At 36.5% G+C, this 22149-nt stretch overlaps 1 protein-coding gene across 1 annotated transcript in view; it reads right to left on the reverse strand.

The window, feature by feature from the left end:
* The window catches only part of arid3a (AT-rich interaction domain 3A), a 43003-nt gene that overhangs the window by 15101 nt on the left and 5753 nt on the right, over positions 1–22149 (reverse strand). Inside the window, exons 2-3 of the mRNA XM_039667413.2 lie at positions 11992–12478; positions 10754–11036 (exon numbers count right to left, since the gene is read on the reverse strand). Of these exons, the coding sequence (XP_039523347.2) occupies positions 10754–11036; positions 11992–12302 (594 nt within the window). The 5' untranslated portion in view covers positions 12303–12478. The remainder of the gene's footprint in view (positions 1–10753; positions 11037–11991; positions 12479–22149) is intronic.

Genomic DNA, 22149 nt, shown 5'->3' on the forward strand with positions numbered 1-22149 from the left:
CAAAGATAAACATCCAACATAATGAGGAACCTAACCGACAGCATATGAGTCCTTACTTGAATGCACCTAACAATCACGTTAAAAGTAACAAAGATGTAATAAAGGTGTGAAATGCTTTTGTGGGTCAGTTTTATTTTTCAAAAGGTGAGCGAGTGAATGAATGCCGAATTGGATACCTTGGATTGACATTGAGAAGGTCTGACATTGTATTTCGATGACACGTGAGCTGTTGGCCTTGAAACAATGCAGCAACATTTCACACCTGCCAATCACCTCAAGAGGCAGGCAAAACGACAATGGGGAGGATAGGCCGGAAATAAGTGAGGCCCAAGTGGGGGAGGGTAACAATGAAAGCACAAAAGAACAGTATCGATCTCATGAAGATGCCTGTTCTCAGACGCCTCAATCTTACTTCATTTAAATGATGGGGTTGCATTGAGGGCATAGGAGACTGTGGTTTCTGTATTACTGAGAGAAACTAGAGGGTCATAACGTCCCTAGCTAAACCACGCCTAACCAGAAACACCTGCAGGGAACGAGAAATTGATTTCAGAAACCTGAAACTCTGAATTCTGGCTAAATTATTCAAATATGTTTTTAATTTTAACGTATACTGAAATCTCTGTGGGCTTAAAGTCAGTTCAAAGTTTCGAATACTGAGAAAAAAAACTATCAACAACCACTACCTAAAATTAACGTTAATACTCCACAATTAAGCATTATATCATGTTTACTGTATCATATTAACTGTTTGTTTTTAGTTGATTTAATAATGAACATCAAAAATCTGAATGCCTGAAAGATCTTAATGATAGAAGCAACATTTATCAACTATTACCCAAGTTAAACCGTTTAATACACATTCGATTTTCACAAGCTTTTTATTGAACCCAATGTCTGAAGTCACAGAAATAGAAAGAAGTTGCACAGAATGAACTACACAGATGACACAATTAACTTAAACTTGACATGCCTGCTCAGACAGAAATCAAGAGAGCAAAAGGGATGAACTATCTGCTCTGAATCAATTACATTTGGAATTAGAAAGTGTCAAACTTTCAATTAGAAAGTGCCCATCAATTAGAAAGTGGTCAAACACTTGATTTCTGATCCTAGATTTGTCCAATACCCTCATTCACCAACCATACATACAAAAACATTTGTAAAAAAAAAAAAAAAAATCTGCGTGGGTGAATGGTTTCACATAGAGATCATGATTCATAAAAATGTATTTCTACATTTAGAACCACTTAAAACCAGATGTACTGAACAAAAGAAAAAGCTTCAGAGAGAAGTGTGATGCACTGGAAAAAAGTGCTAGCCTAAAATTTTCGGCCATCTTTGTTTACATTCCAGCGTCTAGAACCCTCAGTCTGACATCAGCTCAGAAGCAGCAGCAATACCTGGACAATATCCAGCTACGAACTACTCCCCATAACAGCAATTCCTGTGGGAGGAGTCTGTCTGAATTTAATATGAACACATGATGTCAATTATACATTGATCAGACGATTTATTCATTGTCTCAATTCCTTTCATGACTTCTTTCCCGAGACAGAAATAATTAAACGGCTGACTGACAACAGTTCAGCATTGAAAGCAAATCTGGGAATTAAGCAAATGAGGCACTGATGTGTTTATATCAGGAACTGTGATAACTTAATTTGTTTAAACAAAGAGTGGAACCTGGAGATACACATAGCACATTACAAAAAGTGTTACCAAATGTATTTAAAGCAAGCAAACTGCAATTCTACAACTGTAAAAACAAAGCACCAACACCAACCATATACCATAATTAGCAAGAGTTTACGGCAGTTCAACAATTGGTCAACCGATAAAGGCGAAACAATAATACAGAACATAATCACCAAGAGTTTATTAAAATTTGACAGTCAATCAACCAATAAAAACATTAAATTCCAAATGTAATTCAATACTACAATTTAACAACAGTTTGACAGATAAAAACAAAGTGAGGACACCAAAACAAATTAGCAAGCGTGTAAGTGTACGACGACACCAAATTGACAATACCAAGAATGCATGTGAATACTTTTTTTTTAAATCCATGAAATTGGCAATATTTTGAGCTAGTGGGATATATTGAGGGAAAACTGGATTAGTGACTAAAATCACATAAAAATAAATAAAGATTCCAAGCTCCACAGCCGTGTGCCTTTAATGGTCTGTCACCCTCCACCTTACACTTTGCAGTGAGCAAATCAATGTTTAATGTTAAAACCACTAAATACCAACTGGGTGTGATGAATTTTTAAAGAGCTCTTTTCTTTACGGTCCATCTGGGCTCCATTTGCCCTGCTGTTCACGTTTACAGTGGACAAAGTATACTACTCCTTTTCTCAGGAAGTTTGTGCGAGAAGAAGTGTAACATTTTATAGAGCTACAAAATAAGAACTATTTGACCACCATCATATATGATATCATGGTAGTCTCTTATTATAGAATAACAATGCATCCAGTTGGTTAATGGGAACGTAAACTAAAAGTAAACCCTCAAATACAGTTGTGTGGGAAAGCTAGTTATCACCTTAAACCACAGAAATTAAATTCACCAGATACAGTAATCTAGTTTTATGAATAAAATCTATCATTTACTCACCCTCATGTAAAAACCCTTGCAACTTGCCTCTGTTGAAAATATAATAATAAGTGGTCTTTTTTTTTTTACCGCACAACAGAAGTCAATGCCGTCAAACACCATTATGCCGTTCCACACTGAATGACAGAATGTATTTTTGGGTGAAAATTTCAGTCTGATCTCTTCAGTATGACTGATGCCAACATGCAGTTATTAATATCAAGTGAATCTCACATTTGAAATTAGTTCATGCAACTACTTTACTAAAGTAACAGATATTACGCATTTCACTTACATTGAAATTTAAATATATTTAGAATAAAAAAAAAAAATGTAGTAAGTAGCAAATCACAAAATCTGTGACACTCCCTTTGAAATCCAATCAATTTTAGACTGTTTAGGGTTGCCAAGTACTGCAGCAAGTAACTTGTCACAATACTATAAAATGTACGGTCACAGGGATTCAAATGAATAATCTCTTCAGCCATGTCGACCAATCAGAATTTAGCTTCAGAACTAGTTGTTTGTTTTAAAAACATATATACAGTGCACTGCAAACGTAGTTCAAGTAATACAAATGGCTACCTCCTGAAAAGGCTAAAAGCAATGTTAAATACATGTTTGGCGCTCTGAGCTTAGTTATCAGGAAGAGGAAGTTGCATAAAACCACCTAGACAGTGCGGTGCATATAGATATACACTCCTATATGACTTCTGCTCAGACTCAGAGAACGATTTAGTTCAAAAGAAAAGTCTCTTGGAGGTTTATATGAAACCGTGCGCACCTGGCAGCACCAAGAGGGAAATTTTCAAAAGGACAACAAAAATCAGCCACAACAAACGTTTAAGATCCAGCATGTGACTACATCTTATTTACAAGAAAATGAATTTAAAGGGTTAGTTCACCCAAAAATGAAAATTAAGTCATTAATTACTCACCCCCATGCTGTTCCAACCCCGTAAGACCTTCGTTCATCTTCGGAACACAAATAAAGATATTTTTGATTGAATCTGAGAGCTGGATCAGTCCTAGATAGACTGCCTAAGGGACTGGCTCTTGACGGCCCATAAAGTCATTAAAGAAAATGTTCAAATATTCCATGTGCCTACAGCGGCTCAATTATAAGTTTATCAAGCGACAAGACTCCTTTTTGTGCGAAAAAAACATAAATAACGACTTTATTCCACTATTCCATTACTTCCTTATGGGCGCATGCGCGAGAACTGAGACGAGGACGTTCTCATTCGTCTTCTTGTTACCGGCTGCTCACCGCTTAGGAGTTTTACCACCACCTACCGTATAAGATGATGTGCTGATATAGCTGGAAGCGCAAAACTTTCTGTTTACAAGCAGAGGAAGATGCGCGCTGTGCACTTAAAAGCCTTAAATCTTCTCAAAAAACGACAGTGTTCCTTATAATCCGGAGCGCCTTATATATGGATCATCATTTTATACGGTAGGGGGCGGTAAAACTCCTAAGCGGTGAGCAGCCGGTAACAAAAAGTAGACGAATGAGAACGTCCTCGTCTCAGTTCTCGCGCATGCGCCCATAAGGAAGTAATGGAATAGTGGAATAAAGTCGTTATTTATGTTTTTTTCGCACAAAAAGTAGTCTCGTCGCTTGATAAACTTATAATTGAGCCGCTGTAGGCACATGGAATATTTAAACATTTTCTTTAATGACTTTATGGGCCGTCAAGAGCCAGTCCCTTAGGCAGTCTATGTAGGACTGATCTAGCTCTCAGATTCAATCAAAAATATCTTTATTTGTGTTCCGAAGATGAACGAAGGTCTTACGGGGTTGGAACAGCATGGGGGTGAGTAATTAATGACTTAATTTTCATTTTTGGGTGAACTAACCCTTTAAGCTTACAATATATATTACAGAAAGAAAAAAAAGGCAAATCACAACAATCCCAATGAATTTAAACCACAATCTTGGCCGGCAGCAAACAGCAGCAATAAAGCCATCATCAGTGTGTAAATGATTAAGACATGCCATTTTTGATATCAGCGAATAAATCAGTTTCTTTTTATTCAAGTCACTTAATGGCAGGCACAGATAGTTATGCTAGAGACTTTGGCAGCATGCCTTACAACACGATTAATTAATATCTGTATCAAACATAATCGGAAACACAGATGCTTTGTAATTATTTTGGCCATGCCCCAGCTGTTTCAGAACAGGGACCAGCTGTCAGCCTTTGACATGCTCGGTGTAATGCCAGAGGACAGGTTTACTTGTAGCTCGATGTGAGTTTTTACTTGAGTAATGGGTTTTATTCGTTAAAGTGTGCCAGAGTTCAGTTTGGAAAGGCTCCAGCTGTGACGGCCGATAAAGACATTGGCGGATTTTTTTTCCTTTTCTGACAGGGTCCAGATTATCACTTTCCCTCAGGCACATTCCTCACTGCCCCCACCCACCTGCCCAAAATAAACCACAGGCCTTAACCCTTTCCACACATACTCTCTCATACTCTTCCAAAAAAACTAGTGTAAGGCAACAGGCAATTATGTATAAAACCATATGCGTGTTGTTGTAGTAACTGGGTGTATCATCCAGTTTCGGCATTCTCATATTCAGAATGGGGGCGGGGTGTAAAGTATATATTATACAACCATTCAAATGCCACCCAATCATTGTGTAACATCTCAACGTACAGAGAGTCCTGCTTGTCTTGATTACGCAACTGCCCACGTTTTCTGGCAACGACTTGATATGAAGATCAAGCTTCGAACTGAATGCTAAAACCCAGATAGCATTTCTGTCGCCCGTCAACCAACTGTTGTAAACACCTGCAAACGCTTCACTCAGCACATCACATGCCCAGCATACACAAATCACATGATCTTGTTCACAAGAAGGGTACAAAATGTCCAAATCATACATGAGCATTAAAAAAAACAACCTACACTGCTCCTTAACTGGAAATCTGTGTTTAAAAAATTCCCTCAAGAAAGGTACAAACGGTCACAGCACGTTTGGAGCAAATGATGAGTGTATGAAACAGTCATAATGGGAAAGCATTATTGCTACAGCATGGTACATATTCACAATAGAGCTAATGAATGATGCCTTTCAGTTCCATAAATCAGGCATAAAACCATGAACATAAATGGCAAATGTTTAAAGACAGCCACAATAAATAAGAATAAAATTAAACTTAGTGACAAATTAGTTTTTCTAAGATTTTTTTTTCAACTTTATTAGATAGTATAGAGAAGAGTGGACAGGAAGCAAAGTGGGCCAGGATCAAAAAGGATTGGCTATGACTCAAAGGGATAGTTCACCCAAAAGTAAAAATTCGGTCATTGACTACGTTTACATGCAGCCAATTTTCGGGTTATGGTCGGGTTAAGGTCACTATTCGGGTTTCTGAAACATTAGGAATAACCCGCAGTGTTTCCTCTACATTCATTCTCCCGTGGCGGGCCGCCACACTTAAAATCCTCCCGCCACGGCTGCAGCTTCTCAGTGACGTCCGATATTCTGCATAGTATTATGTTATTTTGTTAAGCCCCACTAAAGGCATAAAAAACTTTGTAAAGCACAATCAAGTTTTCACCCTATATTCCAAGACTTCTAAAGTCATTGCATAATGTGTAATTTTAGTCGCTAAGTTAAAGTTAACGGAAAGTCATCTCGCCTCAGTCATTCTCCATTCAGAATTCACACAGCTCGTCGCGTTCGTTTGCGACACGACGACACTCTCTTCAAGGTCAATATTCCCATTATTATACTTCATTTGTAGATAAAGCATAAAGGTCTATGGTTTTCATAAAATGACTTTATCTTGCTGGAGTGGAGTTTATTGCCCATACCTTTCACATTCCCTTTATGTAAGATTACAGCATGGAGTCGAGAGAGTGCTATTGTTCTTCATGCGCACTGAAATTTAAAACTGTTAAAAGAAAAGGCTCAAAAAACTGTTGCATATAGAATACACTAAGCATTAGTGCTGCACGATTAATCATATCGCAATCGTAATAGCGATCTCAAACCTATGCAATTATATGACGCAAAATGCCGCGATTTTATATGAAATAAACAAATTAGGGCTATTAACGCAGCATGTCTTCTTTTTTGTCATCCTTTGACTAGTGTTACACGATCCTGTTCTTATTCGTGCAAATGCCTTTTCGCATTTTGCACGACAAGAACTGAAAAGCTGCCTGTGAATGCCCTAAATGAGACTCGCAGAAAGACGCGCGCCATAATGCGCATGCACTGACGCGTGCCAGATTACAGTTCTCTTTCGAGCTTGAACGAACAATAACACACACAATTATGCCAAAATGTCGTTTTGTCGAGTATCTTCATAACGTAAGAAAAGTCTTAAGGACGAAAAGAGTTGTGCTATGAGGCGCATGTGAGATCCGCGTCTCGGCAACGGGTGCTCTTAAAGGTCCAGCAGCGAATAAAACGTTCTGTCAGTCAAGTTAAAAGAATAAAGGGAAATTAGAAAATTACTCACTGATCTTGACTAAAGAACTTTTGTAGCTTTAATAAGGATTATTCTATATATAATTTATAATTCATGCAGCACATTCTGTTTGATAACTTTATTCAATTTCTGTATCCTACACAGGGCACAGGTACTGTAAATATGGTTTTTATTATGGGTTTATGTGGGGATTGTTTGAAGTTCACATAATTTAAAATTTGTTAAATTTTTTTTTTAGCCTAATAATTTTTTTTAAAAAGTTGATAGCTTTCACTGTAATGATGGTTTGGTTGATGGTTTATTGATCATTATAGGTGTTATCAATCATTTAGTTGTTGTCTGTAGTTTGAGTTGAGAAATAAACATTAATACACAGAATGATCACTAATCTGTGTGTGCATTTTACTTTAGAACCAAGCAAGTTGGACTCATGAAACCATTTTATTATATCGGAATCGCATATCACAATTGCAATATTGACCTCAGTAATTGCAATGGCAATATGACATTTTCCCCAAATCGTCCAGCCCTACTAAGCATATTATAGATATAATCCCTTCGCTATGTTCTTTTCAATGTGAAGCATTGCTTGCTGTGACTTGGTGTTGCTTCAAGTGCATCATTCTGCACACGGGATGCGCATGATTGATTATAATACTTTGGGGAGACAAGGCCCCCCCACCGGGGAAATGGGCCTGCCCCCACAGCTTGGAAAAATCCTAGAGGAAACACTGACCCGTTTACATGCGTGAGCAGAGAGAGTTTCACCTGTATACATGGAATTGCAATATCCCGATTTAAACGGCGTCTGGACGTACAGACAACCGTACAGACGCAATATGCGTCATTTACGATTCTTCTTCCTGTATCCAAAGAAAACAACAACAGCAGCAAGCGGATAATGAATAGTTCGGGACAGAAAGCGATCATCTTTATTTGCGCTTTGATGCTGGTAACGTTACTGAGCTCGCTTTAAAAGTATGCTGTGCTGTGTCTCGCCATGTTTACTTCCGGTATACTGCACGCGGATTTTTGTATGCGCCGAGAAGTTTCTCTACTAAAAAGACCAAGATTCCTTGCGAATAGAACATGCGCAGAACACAAATCACTATGGGGATATGCCGATACGCGTTTACATGAACAAAAATTCGGGTTAGAAAAGGGGTACCCCAGGTATAATATCCCGGTTTTTAAAATCTGGGATATGAGCATATTCGGGTTTTTGCCGGTGTTTACATGGCCGTTCACAACCGGGTTATAGCTAATATCCCGGGTTTGAACAGGTTATTGGCTGCATGTAAACATTACATGATTGCTCGCCCTCATGTCAGGTGTTAAGTGAATGTGTTTCTGAGATTAAAGGGTTAGTTTACCCAAAAATGAAAATTCTGTCAGTATTTACTCACCCTCATGTTGTTCCAACCCCGTAAGACCTTCGTTCATCTTCGGAACACAAATTAAGATATTTAAGATATTAAGATCGCTCCTGCATACAGTCCATAGGCTTCTTGAGGGACTGGCTCTTGCTGTCCCCGAAAAGTCATTAAAGACATCGTTAAAATAGTCCAAGTGACTACAGGGGCTCAATCTTAAGTTTATCAAACGACGAGAACACTTTTGTGCGCAAAACAACAACAAAAATAACGACTTTATTTCAACTATTCACTTCCTTCTCCATGAGCCTGTAAGTCAGTTAACGTAGTGTGATTGCGTAGAGCTACGTCACACGTAGGCTCACTATTGGCCGACGCTGGCCATGTGTGTGTGATGCGTGTGACGCACAATAACAGAAGCTTACGCTATTAAACTAGTAACCTGACTCGCGCAGAGGGAGAAATAAACGAATAGTTGAAATAAAGTCGTTATTTTTGTTGTTTTTTTGCGCACAAAAGTGTTCTCGTCGTTTGATAAACTTAAGATTGAGCCCCTGTAGTCACTTGGACTATTTTAACGATGTCTTTAATGACTTTTCGAGGACAGCAAGAGCCAGTCCCTCAAGAAGCCTATGGACTGTATGCAGGAGCGATCTTAATATCTTAAATATCTTAATTTGTGTTCCGAAGATGAACGAAGGTCTTACGGGGTTGGAACAACATGAGGGTGAGTAAATACTGACAGAATTTTCATTTTTGGGTGAACTAACCCTTTAATTATTTTGTAAATAAAGTGGTAAATTATGTCTCGTTTGCCCAAAAAGTCCCAGAAAGGTAGTAAAGACGAAAGGTAGTAAAGACACTCGCATTGCTTCATAAAACTAAGGTTAAACCACTGGAGTCACATGGATTATTTTTTTGTTGTCTTTACTACCTTTTTGGGACTTTTTGGGCAAACTAACCCTTTAATTGAGACAATGTTTCAATATATCAGGGATGGCTTAGCATGATTTAAAAACCATATTAAATAGTGTCAAGAGCATTTTAATATGGCTTGCAGTGTGTAACATGTGGCTGACTAATAGGAGTCACTGTCTTGACAGCTGCTTAGGATGAAGGCTCTTTATTGGCTTAAAGCACAGAGTAACAAATAATAATTCGTTACATTTATATAGCACTTTAACGGGTATTCAAAGTGCTCTACATGGGGGAAATCTCCTCAACCACCACCAATGTGCAGCATTCATTTGGTTGGATGATGTGACGGCAGCCATACTACACCAGAACGCCCACCACACACTGGTGGAGAGGAGACCAATGAGGGATGAAGCCAATCAGTATATGGGGATAATTAGGAGGCCATGATGGACAGAGCCCAAGGGTCAAATTTGGCCAGGATGCATACTCTTTTTCAAAGTATTTTTCTGGATTATTTTTAATGACCACAGAGAGTCAGGACCTCGGTTTAACGTCCCATCCAGAACTTTTCTTGTTTGCAGAAACTAATTTAAAGGGTGAGTCCGTTCAAAGTTCATTTTGACAAACCACAAATACGATGCGTGAGATTCTGCATGATCCAACGTTTGCCTTTATGTTCTGAGATAATCAGTAATTATGTCTTGAACCTATTTCATTTTTAGGTCACAATTTGACATCATAAGCCACAGTCTGCACTTACAGGCTAAACCACAGCTAATCTATGTGACAGATAACGTGTGTGTGACTCTTTGATACATGGTTCAGGTTTAACAAATGCATGTAATAAAATAACTTTCAACAAAGTGGCTTTTGAGAAAATGAATATCAGTAGCTACAGTCTGAACGATCTTGTAATGAGCACATCTAGTTTGCGATTAGTTGTGTAAAAAGTACACAAACATGATTAAAAATGTCTCAATGTCTCTGGCTGTATATTGCTTCTGGAGTTCTGATTTGATACCTTAAAATCACAAAATATCACACTCAGCATAGACCTTTGCAGCTTCAGTGAAGCCTTTTTGGATAAATTAGTCACGTCATTTTCTCAAGGACTGTACCCTGTCGTTGCTTGCAAATATTTATTGGATATACTGTTTAACTTTAACAAACTTCCCTGAGGAAGACCATAACATTGGTATTTCAAAACGCGTTTTTAACATACGTTTCCATTCCAGACAAATATTTGCACATTATGACAGTGAACGTAGCAAATACTATTATTTACACTGCATTTATCCTACACACCTGCAACCGTCCAGGTGTGCGAGGAGTGTTTTAGTTAGCATTTCCTCTAGTCTAGACTAACATAATTGTGGCAAGACCTGTTTCAAGTAAAATATACCCATAGCACCCACCTGTCTGAACTGCTCTTCATAGGTCCAGTCTGCATGGTCCTGCCCATGGAGTGGCCCATGGGATGAATGAGCGGAGTGAGCCAATGCTCGCGGTTCGGTTTCTGAAGCAGGCCGAGCCTTTAGCAGCTGGGAGTGAGGGTGTAAATGGCGGTGGGGTAAGAGGAGGATGCCTCTGCCTGGGGTAACGGCCTCACGGCCTGATGGCAGCCCTTCGTCACCTAGATCGTCATCATAGTCTTCATCCATTTCACCCTCAAAGTCATCTTCATCCCATTTCTGTTTTCTGAAACACATTAGAAGGTGAAATGTTAAAAAGAGGCAACACATGAGAGATAATTATAAATTCAGGCAACTCATTAATCTAAGGAAACATTGCTATGGGTTCAATGTTCTCCAAATGCACTCCATCAAAATTGTTGTGAGAACATAATTTACAGAGAGCTACACATTAAATAAATAGTAGGTGCAAGTTGATGTGTACATTGTCTGAAGATATGAGGACTCCCCACCCCCCTGACTTTAATCTGATTAAAACCAGTTTGTCGTCTCAATCTGTAAACTCAGAATAGATTTAAATTATTTTATTTCCCTCGACCTGACCGACTATCGGTCAAATGTTTGGAATAATTAAAGTTATGTTTTTGAGAGAAATCTCCTTTGATTAAAAATACATTAAAACAGTAATATTGTGAAATATTATAACAATTCAATTTAATTGTAATATTTTCACATGCAAGTTATTCCTGTGATGCAAAGCTGAAGTTTCAGCATCTTAACTCATTGTATTCACGACATGATCTTTCAGAAATCATTCTTGATTCTTTTTTCTTCTTAAAAAAAAAAAATCCTACTTACCCCAAACTTTTGAATAGTAGTATCAGTTTCCACAAAATATGAAACAGCACAAATGTTTTCAGCATGAATAAAAATAAGAAATGTGGCTTGAGCATCAAATCAGCATATTAAAATGATTTCTGAAGGATCATGTGACACTGAAGACTGGTGTAAAGGAAAAAAATCACCACAGGAATAAATTACAATAAAGAAGTTCTTTTAAATTGTAATAATTTGCAATATTAATGTTTTTACTACATTTTAAATCAAATAAATACAGCCTTGAACAAAACCTAAAAAATACATTATCATTAAACTTTTGATTGTTAATGTAATGTAAACAACCAGCTCAAGCAGCAACCAAAAACTCACTTGCATTCATTTGCATGTGACTGCCCACTTACATCTGCTCTTCCTCCTCAGACCCCATCATATCTTTGTATGGCTCGTCCACTTCCTCTTCATCCTCCTCTTCGTCATCTACATCTCCTCCACTGCTGTGTTCAGACATGGGGCTGTCGGCCCTCTGAAGTCCAGCTGCTACTGCGCGCATCGCTGCTAGCGCCGCCATCTGCGCCTGCTCTGTGTCAGAGGCAGAGATTGCTTTAAGCTCCTCCCCCATAGGGGGAGGGCTGCGTGATTGCCCCGCCTGCTCCATCAGCAGTTTGGCTCTCTGCTGTCTGTGCAGGTTCTCCATCACCGCCTGCAGCTTCATTGCCTGAGAAACAGGACAAGCTGGGATTCTGGCCCCCACACTCCAAAACAGGCGGGACCACTTTTTATAACTTGATCCAGAGGCAGGGCTTCAAGAAACAAGAAGAGTTGGTTTCTCTACTCGACGGACACCTGCAGACAGCTAAGGGGAAGATGATCCCCCACACAGGGGCCTACCTGAGAGAGAAAATAACAGAAAAAAATACATATTTAAAAAAAATCTTTTGACAATTTTTGATATATGACAATATTTATGTCTTTGCTCTGAGGAAAAACAACACGGCACATTTATTTATTGATTGATTTGATAAGTGGAACAGTGCAGCATATTCAAAGATTTCCGAAGGCACACATCAGCTAGTCTTTAAACACAAGGATTTTGATATCCATTCAAGTCGTTAGTAGTAATGACATATGATACATGCATAATGACGTAAATTTCAGACTGTTCAAACAATGTCATACGGGTTACATTTATAAAAGGTTTATCGTCTTTGTTTCACTGGAGGATAAAAAATAAATAAAAGAATAGAAGTAATATTTAAACAATATGAGAATGTGAAGATTCCTGTAGTGCAAGAATAAAAACACTGTTTTTTTACAAATAAAGACCGTAACCGTAAACATATCACTAACATTTATTAATAGTAATAAAGAGCAATATTTAAAACTTTTTACATGAAAAACTGCACTCTCATTTCGGTGAATATTTTTAAGTGATTACACAAAAACAAATAGTAGAATCAGAATTTTATCTGATACAATGATCGTACAGCATTTGAAGGGGACATCAAATAAACTTACCAAGTCTAACATTGTAACAAGTGTAAACCAGAAATACCATCTTCAGACTTTTTTTGACACAAGAAGGGACTATGAAACACAGCCTATTCACAACCATTTTCAGGCTAATTTATCTTGTCCTACAAGGAAATCATCTCTCCACACATTTGCATTTCACTATTTGCCATCAATCATAACCACACCTTAGTCGATTCACTGCACTTCATAAAAAATAAAATTAAAAAAACAATTCACCATGACAGTGTCAACATGCCATGTGATGCTTTGTTGATTATATAGGGAGAGTTCGAGTTGTCATATTACGGCGCTCTTTGTGTAACCAACTTGATACTGGACGTTCAATTTAAAATGTGTCTAAATGTGTGTTTTTTTTACTCCATCCATTTATTTTTATATACCCGCAAATCTTAAATCATCTCAAATCCTTTTTCTTTTGTCTTGTCCATATTGCAGGTCACACAAGCAGATTTGAGCTTCCGCGAAGAACCAATGAGGTTTGTTCTTGTACGTCACACAAGTACGATTGAGCTTCCATTGACCATTGTTTATATGTGAATAAAAGCCTAAATTAACTCGGCCCATCATATAAAGTGTCTCAGCATTTAGTTAAAATGCTTAATTGATTAAAAAAAATAACATTTTATTCTGCATTAATAAACTTGTACTTTCAATAGAGGGACAGATATTGCTGGTCTTTCATTTATTTCTCCATTTGTGTTTTGAAGATGAATGAAAGTCCAGTGAGGATGAGTAATTGATAACAGTTTTCACATTTGAGTGAACTATATGAAATTTAGTTGAGGGGAGAGAATTCAGATGGACAGGATTTTGAAGAACTCTGGAGGTTTATGGGTTAACCCACAGAAATGGATGTTGGGCACTGGCGATTGTGAAGTCTGAGCAAACACAGTGGAGATTAAGGCAGCACTAAGGGTCTAATTCCACACTGATAATGAGTGTCAAGTTGGCCAAGATCCAGATTCACCATAGGGGTCTGAAATCCATGTATTTACACCATACATTTAAGATATCATATTCTAATCAGCCAGGAGTAAGAAATAGATAAGTCATGATGAAGATGGACAGAGAATAATGATTATGGGTTTTTCTTTTAGGCATGTAACAGAGTAAAAAAGTTTTTTCAAACAGATAAAGACAAACGAGTTTAAAAAGGTTAACACTTTAATATCTCTGCTATGCACGTATAGAACAGACTGAGTTTGTCTATGCAGGTATTAAAGTAATGGAAATGAAACCGAGATGTTCTGGTATGGTGACATTCTTTACTCTAGCATTGAGATCTCAGGATTATTAGAAACATCAGATCAGTTTTTGGAGAAGCCACAATAAAACTGCCGCTTGTCAAGCTACAAGTTTCTCATAATATGAAATGGATTCCATTTCCTTTCTAAACAAAATGTAATACGGTTTCCTCTGAAATGAATTTCCTTGTACGTTGATGTCACTTAACCAATAACCAAATTACCATTTTAACAAACTAACCATCCAGGTTTAATATGAATGTATCAATTTGGTTTTTAAGAAACAGAACCAACACTACTATGTAATTTCAGACCAGTGTCAAAATTTCAAATTTCACAGATTATTAAATTATGCCTAATGGGTCAAGCTCAATACTCAAGCAGATAGGACATTTATTTACAAAGATGAAAATCTTTGATTGTTTTATGATTTACTAATCTTACAAATAGTTTATTCTAACTCTTCTCTCTTTTTAAATGTGTTTTAGATCAACATATAAGCTCAGGTGACAATAGTTCATTTTGCCTGATGACCTGTACCGGTTCAAAAATCTACCAACAACGTTGTCAAAGGAGAATAAACATTTTCTGCAGTAGTTGATCGATGGGGTTCTCTTTTAAATTACTGATGATGCAAACAAAACTAGACTGCAGGGTGACCAATAATGCCAAAATATATGGCATTATTTACACAATATAAATTTGGAAACTTGATTCACTACAACATAAAACAGAAACTGACTGTGGATTGACTTGACATTTCAGTTAATCAACCATGTGGATGTGATTGACTACCTAAAAATATAAAATAGTACCTATTTTTTTAATTAATGAACAAATTAGTATTTAAAACTTAACAACCTCCTTATCCAATACCCTAAAATGTTAACCTTCTTATCCAAAATATAAAACAATGAGATTTCAAAAGATGTAATTAAAGTGTTTTTTTTTTTTTGAGCTTGTGTTGGGCAATGGAAAAACCCTTTACATAAAATTACAGCAAGAGATCCTGGGCTTCAACCTCAAGCATCGGTTTGATGTCTCTTGAAATGGTATTTTTCAATGTTTCAGGGAAGGTGAGCCATCTCTTAAGCGGTTCCCATGACGATGGCGTGTGTAAGGGCTGCGGGCAAATCTGAGGTCAAAAGCGTGGGCCTCCATATACATGAGATTTCCTTCCTCAGAACAGTAACAGAACAGAAGTGCACATGATTTCACATTATTGGTCCTGTATTCTTCAGGATATTGTGCCATTGAGAAGACTTGACACACAACAGAAAATTCACAGAAAAATTAAGAAGAGAACCACTTTTTTCTCTTATAAAATAAGGAAATGTTATGTACCAATGCACTAGTGCTCCTAGAAAATTTGGTTAAAAAAAAAAACATAAGCAAATATAAACGCAATGGGCTAAAATAATGGGATCCAAAAGCAATAAATTGTCATCATGTTTGATAGTGAACGTGCAAATTGTCTAAAAACAACGTCTTCAACACCTTTTTCTCTTCAAGAACAGGATGTAACATAACATACCTTAAATTTACATCCTCAAAGGCACCAATATGATGCAAGAAACCCAATTTGTCTATTTCACATAATAGTAAATACAAAGACCTGAAAACGTGTTTTACTCAACACAGCTTGATGAAGTCTAGATTGGAAAACACATAGCAAATGCACTCTGCTGATGTAGAAAACACAAGGGTACATTTGGTGTTCCTGAGAGCATTACCTCAAGCAAGGCACACGTTTTCCATGCAGCTAAGCAGGGGAAATTCTGGTATTTAAAAAATATAATATATTGTTTGTATACTAGGGTTGGCAAGCCATAAGCAATACAGTAGGTTCACTACTTATCAAACACATCCCGGAATATTTAATTAAATTCGAATCGTTTCAAATAAACAACTAATTCTAATAGTTTCAGAACTGAAAACGTCTTTGTTAGTCCAATAAAAGCTTTTATTGGCACCAGGCTCAGCAAACGACTCGTTTTTCAAAGTGGGGAACTATGACGTCAAAGAGGATAAAACCCCACCCCCGCAGAAGAAGATCAACACATACTTCAACACGGCTGGTTTAGCCCCGCCCACCGATTCGCGCATTACACGCATAGCTAAATAACATAGGCCTACCTCGTGATGGCAATCCGGATCGAGATACCGAGCAATACAGATTATTGTGCAGTGCCTGGTTGTGGAAGACAGCCGCTGCATAAGCTTCTTCTGGAATCCAATAGGACTGCATGGTTAAACTTTATTTTTAATGACGTTCCACTCCAGCTGATGAGGGTAAAACATTGTCCGTCTGTTCGGTTTATTTCACTGAGGATTGTTTTGTAAACAAGACTGGATTTGCAGAGCGGTATTGTGCTGACTATAATGGATACGACAGGAATGGTGCAACACACACACTCTGGGTCGAACATGTATGTATGCGGGCGAATCATTGGACGTTTACAAAACAATTTCCCCCAAGTGCATCGACGGGTGAGTTGAAACTCATAATATGCAAATCTGTTATCCACTCACAGCAATGGGCATTTACTTCCAAGTCTTCAGTGCGAGATGCTCATAAAAACCGAGCGTTTTTGAGATAGGCACAAAACTAGAGTAGAAAATAGCCTATTACTTATTCATTTAAATGTTTCTGAATGTAAAAACCAAGCGAACGTCATAAGTTGACCTCAGACAAAAATTTAATTCGAAGTTGTTAGTTTGCTCTGCCCATTTCGCCACAGACTTATTTTGTAACCTGGGACAATATCAAGCAGGATTCTCTCAGCTTCTCATACTGAAGGTGGGGGCAATTCCAACTATATTCCCGCAAGCGGGAAATAGGGATTTTATTAACAATAATTTACACTCTGTTATCTAGATCCAGCGCAAGATCCTAGTACAGAAACAACTAGCAAACTCCAAGTAACAAGCATACATGACTAAGTATGACAAAGTATTTACACTGAGGTTAATATTTCTTGCCCATGTTGTCATATAAATGTACAAAATAATACTGTAGATACATATGTAAATTCCCTTTGTCAAATGATTTTACTTTTCGTCTATTTTATCAACAACACGTCAGGGGCTAACTATGTTAGTTTAGTTGCTCACAGATAATGTTAGCTCACTCGATCCTTCTCCCATCTCCACCACATAAGTTGAAGATATATTTATTTGACAAGGCATCTAATGTTAGTCCATTTGTTAAAATGTTTAAATTTTTGAAAACTGACGTAAAGAAAGCGAAATGGTAAACAACAATGGATGACATACAGCAGATCTTGTTCTTGCTTCTCGGCATATTTTGTCACAATAAACAACCGCTGGCATTAGGCTTTTCTCAATACCAAGTAGCCTGAGCAAATTCCGACTTCCGAAATTCCGCGAGTCCAGTGATTCTGCTAAGGAACAGCGCGTTCTTGAATGCGCCACTCAGCTCGCTCTGCTACGCCGGTTATCTCTATATGTACATTTTAGGCAACAATAAAACAAAATATGTTATAAAACACCACTCTGCTTCTTTTCGATTACATTTAAACACATTTTAAACATTATAAGCACACAAATGTGGTTCAGGCAATGCATAGCCTACTGATTATATTCACTGCATGTGTGTAAGTATATAGATATTTATAACAAAACTAAATATAAAACACAACCCTGCCTCTTTTCATTTAAATGTAAAAATATTAAACATATTCCAGGCAATATGTAATCTATTGCATTGGTACAAATGTAAACAACATTACAGATGATCTTGACAAAACTAATAGCCATTATAAAAGTATAAGTAAAAGGTACAAAAAGCTATACAGTAAAGCTTTAATAACATAAAGCAAACAATTCAATCAAATATACAAATTCAGCGCTGAAATATATGAAACTTCAGTTAGCCTTCTGCCAAAACTATTGGCCAGGGAACGAATTATAGGCTAGATTCACGAGACCAAAGATCGCCTGTTAGGTCTATACAAGACGAATTATATCTCATGTTTAACCACTACAGAGACGTCAGAGTCAGCGGCAAACATCAAAATGACTAGCTGAGGAAAGGCTGTTCCAGGCGGGGGACACGAGTGCTGAGCACCCGGTGATTGCTTGGAATGGATCTCAGTCAAATTTAATGAATCTATAAATAAACCACAGATTAGAGCTTTAAAAAAAAACTACAATTCAATTGTATATAAAAAAAATGCCACTTCTAATGCCCTTGTAGCACACGCAAGTGACGATACTCTGTCAACCAATCAACATTCTGCAGTGAGTAGCTCCAACTTTTAGTACCCTTTCATTGTGCTATAGGTACCCCAACGGAAGGGTACCCAAAAAGTGGTACGGTACGGTTCGGCTTTTTGGTCCCATTCACAACTTTTGACAGTGGAAACTTAAATAATTGCGTACCATACCGAACTGTACCGGTACTGCATACATTGTAAAAAAATATTTTCATGATTTGTAATCACAACATTTTTTCTTTTGTCAATTCAACTTAAATAATTTATGTAGTTCAGATAACATAATATTTCGAGTTTCTGATGATTAAATCAATCTCCTTCATTGTATTAACTCAATTTTTTCATTTCAATGAACTTAAAGTTTTAAGGCAACCAGGTTACTTCATTTTTTTAAGTTAAACCAACAATATTTTTTTTACAGTGCTCCTGATAAATTATTTGTTATTAAAGCATTAACACACAAACCACACTTATAACATAAAAACAAGCAGGCTAACTTGGTTTGGCAATCGACTGCGCGCAAAGTGTGCTCCCATAATAATTCCTAAAAATCAGTTCATCACGATCTCACACACACTAATTAATTTCAATGAATCTTTCATTATATAAAACACTTTGTTTGTTATAATTCGAGGATTTGCCATCATACAGAATTCATCATCACTGAACAAAAAGTCTATTTTGAGTGGTGAGGGAAGTCTATCGTAAATGCTTCTGATTGCCCATTGTGTTCCTAGAAATCACAAAACAAAATAGAAACTCTGGCCTGTAAATCGTTTCTATTTTGTTTTAGTTGTTCTTGTTGCTTTTCTGCAACAGATGAATACAAATTTATTAGTTTTTATGTTTTATTCATATTTCTAGTTTGCGGGAGTACCCAAATTGTTTTATTTTGGGTGATTATGTCATCACACAGTTACTGTAAAGAACATGCTACCTTTGAAGAAACCCAAATATATATCCCCTGTATTTTAATTTGTTGTTACTGAGAAACACCTGATTGAAGTATGCAAATATATAAATCACAATAAAGATTCTTTTTATTTATCTTTTAGGTCTAGTGGTTTGTATTTTATATGCTTTATATGGTATACATTTTATATATGTTTGTATTTTATAATTTTTTTATATGCTCTACTTAACTGTAGGTGTACTTTTGATGTATCTGTGAAGCACTTTGGTCAACATTCGTGTTGTTAAAAGGTGCTATAGAAATAAACTTTGACCTTGACTGACCTTGAACAAAAGAAAGAAAAATGTCTGCACTGGTGTAATTTTTTTTTTTTTTAAATAGTTTGCATTCCCATTTGCATTAGGATTTCCATTGTTAGAAATCCAGTCATACTATTGAATGGTCATGCAACACTCTCTCATTTTCCCCTGAGACGAGAGAAATCCGTCATTTACCTTTTTCACTTCCTCCTACAATGACGCAAAAAATGTCATTTTACGTCATTGTAGGAGGAAGTGTAATAGGGGTGGATTTCTGTAAAAGACTACAAGCACTAGTTTCCACCCTTTCAAACCCACCCATAAGGGGTTGGACCTTTATAGGCTAACAGACCAATCACAGATCAGTGCCAGTGTGTTTGATTTCACCGGCAGAAACTTTTTGAAAATATGGACAAAGGTACTGAATACGCAGACGGATGCATTATGGATAGGGTTGGGTACAGAAACGAATAGAAAAAGTATAAAAAAGAGAATATTAAGAAAATAGACTTACAGAACTATGCGATTATATGACGCAAAATGCTGCGATTTTATAAAATAAATAAATGCATGTGTGGACATGACAACCCATTTTCTCTCATTAATTATCCATAGCGATATTTAATGCGATATGGCTCAGCTGGTCAGTTAACTACAGCTCTTCGTCACGACAAAATCTCCCGTGTTAAATGAACACACCTGGGAGTGTATATAAGTCAACACTCAAGAGTGTTAAAGTTAATGAGATAATTAAGTGATTAAATGAGTGATGATTGAGCATTATTGAAGACACCTAAAGCAGAATCACAAGGAAAAAAAAATCTAAAATTTTAAGCCACCGTTATGGAGATGAGTGTTTGCTTTAGTTGGGCTCTTGACCCTTTTAATTGTAAACTTTATATTTATATTTGCTGTTGCATCTGAGTTATATCAGTCAGATGAACAAAGATAAACAATTATAAAATGACATTGGTTATAAAATGACTTTCATCATTTAAAATTTATGTCTGTAATTTATTCTGTTGGTTAATGCATAACTGAGATTCTGCATAAACATCCAGAATGTTAAATATAATATAATGGATTTCTCAAAAGTTGTTTTTTTTTTTTTAAAAAAAAGGAACACACAGACCTCAAGATTCAGTCAATGCTTCTCAACAACGGTGACGAATAGAATATTCAAGTAGGAAAAGTAAATTACATAGACAATTCAGATCATAATTTATTCATACCACAATGCATGATGGGAGACATTAATGAGTTGTGATTGGTGGCAACAATGATTATAAATGTCACCACAGTTGAGATAGACAGGCTGATTATTGATGTCTGTGTTTCTGAATAAAGATGACAGTGATTTGATCAGAATATTTTTTATTAAATATTTGAGGTTATAAGTAAAATACAGATATGCGGTAAAACCACAAAACTGTTGCTAAAAAGTTAACCAAATCATCTGAATAAGTTTCATTTTTCAGATCACAGCATGAATTTCATATCATAACCAACACTATCAGATCACAGTTGCCTTTGTTCATTTGACTGTTATAAGTCAATATCAACAGGCAAACAAAATTTAAAGTGAAAATATAAGAGTCAAAAGCCCAACTAAAGCAGACACTGATCTCCATAACGGTGGCTTACAATTTGTGATTTTGTCCTTCAGCGATTCTGCTTGTGATCATCAGGTGTCTTCAGTAATGCTCAATCATCACTAAATTAATCACTTAATTATCTAAATAACAGTTTAATTTAACACTCATATCATTTGAAAAGCATGTGAAGGTGATTAATCAAGGAACCGGCTTTACTGATTAGATGCGCATAACAATATCGTGCGATATATCGCCCAGCCCAAGTTGTCATTATTTAATTTTGTAAAAAAAAACTAAAAAAAAAAAACATAGAGTTGAGAAATACACATATCAGCATTATCACTAATCTGTGTGTGCATTTTCCTTGAGAACTAAGCAAGTTAACTCATGAAACCATTTGTTTATTATATCGAAATCGCATAACTGACATTAATAATCGCAATATGACATTTTCCCCAAATCGTGCAGCCCTAATATATAATATTTAATCAGAAGAGATGTTTAAAACAATTACATTTTTATATTATATAATATATAAAGTTATATATGCTATTTAGATAATTATTTTTTTACATTATCATATATATATATATAATATATATATATATATGAAGAGTTCAGATGCAAAAGCCTCTAAATGACATTTGAAATTTTCTTCTTTAATGATGATTTTTATCAAACTTGTATATTTAAGTTCAGTAATTTCACTTAAATAACAATTAATAGGTAATTATCAT

This window comes from Pimephales promelas, chromosome 21 (genome assembly GCF_988280905.1).
Source record: "Pimephales promelas chromosome 21, fPimPro1.hap1.1, whole genome shotgun sequence".
Lineage (NCBI taxonomy): Eukaryota > Metazoa > Chordata > Actinopteri > Cypriniformes > Leuciscidae > Pimephales > Pimephales promelas.